At 67.3% G+C, this 5,475-nt stretch overlaps 1 protein-coding gene across 1 annotated transcript; it reads left to right on the top strand.

The window, feature by feature from the left end:
• Positions 1-948: 948 nt before the first annotated feature.
• LOC121025885 (divergent protein kinase domain 1B-like) lies at positions 949-3,654 on the top strand (the record flags this gene model as incomplete). Its single annotated transcript, XM_040468638.1, has 2 exons — positions 949-1,746; positions 3,520-3,654. Coding segments are annotated over exons 1-2 (276 nt in total), but the record flags the coding sequence as incomplete, so codon positions are not given.
• Between the last annotated feature and the right edge of the window lie 1,821 nt (positions 3,655-5,475).

Below are 5,475 nucleotides of genomic sequence, written 5' to 3'. Positions count from 1 at the left end.
CTCCGTGCCGCCCGCGGGCCGGGAGGGCCTGGGGTCGGGACGTCGCGGGCCGGCGGGGGCTGCGGGGTGGCCGCCCCGGCCCGCGGGGCCGCAGAAGCCCCTCCCCCACGGGCGGGACCCCTCCCCCACCCCCCTTCCCAGAGGCCCGGAAACCGCGCCGAGTCCGCGCCGGCCCCTCACTTGGAAGAGAGGTGAGGTTGGTTTTCCTGTTGTGGAAAACTTGGGACCCGCAGAAACGCCGTCAGAAGGACATAACCTCCCCGTGGGTCGTCTCCCAGCCGGCCCGACCTCAGGGGTGTGCCCTGACCCCACCATGACCTTGGACGAGTCTCCGTCCCCGCCAGGGGGCCGCTGTCTGCGGGGGAAGCGCAGGCTGCCTTGGGAACCACGGTGGGAAGCCTGTCACCGCTGCTTTGGGTGGTCGGGGCCAGGCCCGCCCCCGAGACCGAAATGCACCTGTCCTCCGCAGCCCTGTTCCGAGCAGCCCACACCTCCCTGGCCTCTGCAGGCCGCCCTGGGGCAAGAGGGTCCCTGCCGTGGTGCGCCCTTGGCCCCGGCCTGGCTGTCCTCCCGTCCCCTCCGGGAAGAAGCCTGGGAGTCAGGAAACATTCGGGTTTTGTGTCCGTGGGGGACGCCTTCCCTGCCCACCTGGGCCTCAGGGTGCATCCCGGTCTCCACCCAGCCCTGGGCAAGATGGGAGCTGCTGAGGGGTCTGAGGGCGCACCCCCAGGCCTGGGAAGTGGGGTGTGCCCTCCCCGCCCTCCCACCCCATCCTGAGGGAGGGGCCTTGACCAGGTTGCTGCAGAGGAGGCCCAGAGCTTGACCTAGGTACTGGGACGGTCTGGTTCCCAGGGGTTGGAGCCAGCCCCGCCCACCTGCTATTAAGGGGCCACATTCAGAGCCTCAGTCTCCCTGTCCGTGAAACATCCTTCTGGGCTAGAGGTAAGGGTTGGTGCCATGGTGCGCGTGGGGTGCTGGTGCATAAAGTAACGGTGACGTGGCTGTTACTGACCCCTGAGTGATTCTCCTTACTCCCCGAGTGGCTTGGTTAGGAACTGAGGCCAGGTGGGATCGGGGAGCTGCATGGGACTCGCCTGAGAGTAAGCCTGTCCTGCCCCAGGGGCTCACTCACTGGTGGGAGACGGGACGCTTGGAGGGCAGGCACGGCTCCTAGAGGAAGGACCCATGTAACCCATCCAGGACCCAGAGCGTGGGGACCGCATACTGGGAGAGCGTGGAGGGAGTCTGTCAGGACCGAGGTGCTATCTGTGCTGGGCCCTGCAGGCAGGCTCCTGGGCCCACGGTCACCCCGTGTGCCTGGGTCCGCCCCAGGTCCCCCCCCCCCCCCCCCCGAGGCCCAGCGCTGCTCCGGCCTGTCCTCCTCCTACCCATCAACCTCTGACCCCTGCCGCCAGCCTTCAGGGCCCTCTGGGAGCTGAATGCCCACCCAAGGCCCCGCTCCCGCCACCTCGCGGCATTGTGCGCCGCCGGCCGGAAGTCTTCTGACCTTGTCCTGCCACAGCGACGCCCCCCCGGCTCCCGGCCCCCCATCCACTGTTTCTCTGCTTTCCTGTTTTTCATTTTGAACAAATGTGACGGAAGCAGATGTGGTGGCAAGGACAAGGAGGGCCGAGGCCCGAGCCTTCCTGTTCTTGCCTGGTCCTTGCTGCCCCTCAGCGGCCCCTGGAGCTCCCCGGGGCCCTCCTGCCGCAGCCCCTCCCAGGGCGGGAGCCAGGGAATCGGGAGGTGAGGCCCCCACCCTGTCCTCACTGGAGAGCCGGTGGCCCTGTCTCTCAGCGCCAGCCCCAGCCTTCAGCTAGCCGGGACCCCGGGCTACGAGGACTGGAGCCGCCGCCCTGGGGCACGTAGTGTGGCTGGAGGGAGGTGGGGGGGCACGGGGACCTGAAGCTCTGGGCTCTCCTGGCCCCCCGGGTCCCAGCCCTTTCCTCTGGGGTTCACCCCCCCCCCCACCGACTGAGACATTGGTAACCCCATCCCCTCAGTTGGCTGCTCTAGGACGGCCGTCTGGGAGGCCTGTGATCTGCCAGGGTGGGGGGTGGGGCTGGGAGGTGGTGTCCCTGGAACCCAGGGGTTTGGGAGCTGGGTGGGACACCGAACCCTCAGCCCACCTGCTTGTGCACGGGTCTGGGGCCCTCACGTCCTGCGATTCTGCTCGTCAGCTGGGGAAACCTGGCAGAGGGGGCTGAACCCCCACAGAAGCTGTCCCCCGTCCACCCGGACATCTGGGACAGGGCCTCTGGCAGCGGGGACAGGGGCTATTTATCTTATTTATTGTTTACTGCGGGAAAATACACACCATGTGAAGTTTAGCATCTCAACCATTCTCGAGGGCACAGTTCAGGGGCGTCAGGCACATTCACGCGGTCGTGCAGCCGTCCCCCCGTCTGTCCCCCGAACGTGTTCATCTTCCCGGACTGGACCCTCCCCTCCCCGCCACGCCTGCGGATCCGACTTCTCCAGGGCCTCCTGTGAGTGGGTCCTACAGGACTTGTCCTTCTGTGTGTGACAGGCTCATCTGAGGACAGTGATCTCAAGGTTCATCCGCGTTGTAGCCTGTGTTGGGATTCCCTGCCTTTTATTTTATTTTATTTATTTATTTTTTTCAACGTTTATTTATTTTTGAGAGACAGAGAGACAGAGTGTGAGCGGGGGAGGGGCAGAGAGAGAGGGAGACACAGAATCGGAAACAGGCTCCAGGCTCCGAGCCATCCGCCCAGAGCCGGACGCGGGGCTCGAACTCACGCGAGATCACGCGAGATCTCGCGAGATCGTGACCTGGCTGAAGTCGGACGCTTAACCGACTGCGCCACCCAGGCGCCCCATCCCTGCCTCTTAAAGAGCGGATGACGTTCCACGGTGTGGACGGACCCTGTTTTGTTTCCCCCCTCACCGGTCGGTCGACCCTTGGGTTGTGTCTCTCTTTGGCCCTCGGGACAATGCGGCCGTTCTCGTGGGTGTGCGAGGTCGTGTCCCTTCCAGGCTCCCCGGGTGAGGGCTGCTGAGACCCTGCCCCCTGTGCCAGCGCCCCCCGGCCCCGGCCCCCGTGCTGGCCCTGGCCCAGCTGGAACTGCCCACCGGTCAGAGGACAGGGTGCACGGGTGGTGGTTTTCCACCTCGACCTCGTGCAGAGGTTACAACGTCGTCGTGAAAGGAGGCCAAGATGGGAGAGAGTTTGTCAAAAAAGGTCTTTATTCGTCAAAGTAGACTTGCCTACTCTAGGCGTCCCTTCGGTTTGAAATTAAATCACCCTGCCTGCGTGATTTAAAAGTCTGGGAGCACCGGGCAGCGGCCCCCAGCCCGGAGTGGGTGCACCGAGGGCGGAGGGAGACTGGGAGGAGAGGCGTAGGGAGTGCCCCCGGGGGGTGGGCAGCTTTGGAAGCCGGAGCCGGGCAGGGTGCTGGCCCCGGGGGTGGGGGCGGGGGGTAGGCCGGGAAGGCCGGGGTCAGTGGAGGGGGAGGTAAATGCACCCCGAATGTGGCGCTTCCTCTCTCCCCCCAGGGCCGGCTCCCGGGCCTCCGGGTCAAGTACGTCTTCCTGCTGTGGCTGGGCATCTTTGTGGGCAGCTGGCTGGTGTATGTGCACTACTCGACCTACGCGGAGCTCTGCCGCGGGCACGTCTGCCAGGTGGTTATCGTAAGTGTCGCCTCGTGGGCTGGCGCGGGGCCGGCATGCCCTGGACCCTCAAGACGCCAGCAGGGTGGGCTTTCAGGTGGGCCCAGGAGCGCCGTGCAGAGCCGTCTCTGGCTGGCTGCGGAAGAGACGGGGTGGCGGGGGGGGGGGGGGGGGGGGGACGCCATTGCAGGTGTGCAGGACGGCATGGGCTGGCGGCTGGGCGCGTTCACAGAGGTCTGGGGGGAGGACTTTCAGCAGGGAGACTGGGATGGACAGATGTGGGTGGCCTCGAGGGCCCCTCGCTAGGGAAGGCTGTGAGGCATGGTCCTCAGAGCCTCCCGTGGTGGGGAGGGGGGTGGTCACTGCCTGTGGCCTCAGGGAATGTGACGTGTGTGAGCCACTCATGAGCGTGTGTGTTTGTGGGTGTGCGTGGGAGGGGAGGGGCGTGGCGAGCTTGCGTATGCTCATACACGTGAAGGCACGCGGACTCGTGTGTGCACGCCTAGCTCACGCCCTGCTTCCGTGGACACTCGGTGACTCGGGCGGGAGGTAGGGGCCGCGCCAGCCCACGGGGCACCGACAAGCCCCAGGCTCTTCTGACCCCCCTCGGCACCCTGCCTGGCCTTCTCCCGGGCAGTCTGGAGCCCCTGGCGAGCGGGTGGCCAGGGTACTGCCGCCCCCTCGATGGGCCTGCAGGACCCACCCTGGAGCATCAGGAACTCGGGGCTCCGCACCTGCCCCACCGCAGCCGGGCAGCCTGAAAGATGAAGGGGGCCTTGTCTCCGGGGCTGGGGGGTGCTGGTGGGGCTGGAGCTGGCCACGGGAGGGCTCAGACAGGCCAGCTGTGGCCCAGAGCCCCCAGGGGCCCCAACTGGGAAGGTCCAGACGTGGCAGTGGGGAGGGAGTGGAGGGTCCGGAGGCGGGAGGACCCACGTGATGGGGTTTTCAAGAGTGTTGGTTGAGCACCTCCTCAGGACGGGCCGGCACCGGGCCCCGAGGACACGGTGTCCACACTGGGGGAACGGCTTTCCCGTTTCCTGCCTGTTCCCGGTTGCCTCCAGGAACCAGGCCTGAGCTGGGCGCCAGACACAGGGCTCTGCCCTCACGGTCCAGGGGGTCCGGGGACACACGAGGGCAGATTGGGGGCGGGGGGGGGGGGGCGGCGCGGGGGGGGGAGAGGCCGTGCTGTGTGGACAGCTCGGTGGGCCCGGGGAGCCCGGTGCAGGGCAGGCGACCTGGGGCCCTGGGAGGCCTGTGGTGAGGGTTGTGGAGGGCTGTGGGGGGATGCAGAGTGGCTGGGGTGAGGGTGGTGGGTGGGGAAGGATCAGGCAGGAGGTGAGGGCTGGGAATCTGGCTTAGGGGTGCAGGGAGCAGCCAACTAGAGGGTCAGCTGGTGTTTCTGAGCCTGAGGGTCCGCTGGGGGCCCAGCAGGGGACTGCCCCTCTCCCAACAAGGGGGACTGTAGCTCCTCCCTCGCCCCACCCTCCCCCCACCCTCCCCCAGGGTCTCTCGGCTGCTGAGCGCCTGGCCCTCAGTCCATGAGGACGTGTCTGCCACGTGGGGGTATCTTCCGTCTCGCACAGGCCCCACAGCGTGTGCACGACCACGCGGCAGGGCCACGGGCAGGAGTTGGGGTCAGGTTCTCCGCGGCCTCTGGCTGTCTGGTGGGTACTAGCCTTGAGCCCCTGCCGCGGCCCGTGTGCAGGTGGGAAGCAGGCTGGGAGGCGAGGCGACACGCCGCCCCCTCAGCCTCTGTGGGGGCCCCTCCACGGGCCCAGAGGGCAGTGCGCCCCCGCCCACCCACCTCCAAGGCCCTGCAGTTCTGGGGGGTTCTGGGGGGGG

Source organism: Herpailurus yagouaroundi, unplaced genomic scaffold, assembly GCF_014898765.1.
Source record: "Herpailurus yagouaroundi ecotype Mexico unplaced genomic scaffold, PumYag 67781, whole genome shotgun sequence".
NCBI lineage: Eukaryota > Metazoa > Chordata > Mammalia > Carnivora > Felidae > Herpailurus > Herpailurus yagouaroundi.
The sequence above is the reverse complement of the archived record's forward strand: the minus strand, read 5'-3'. Positions and strand labels throughout refer to the sequence as shown.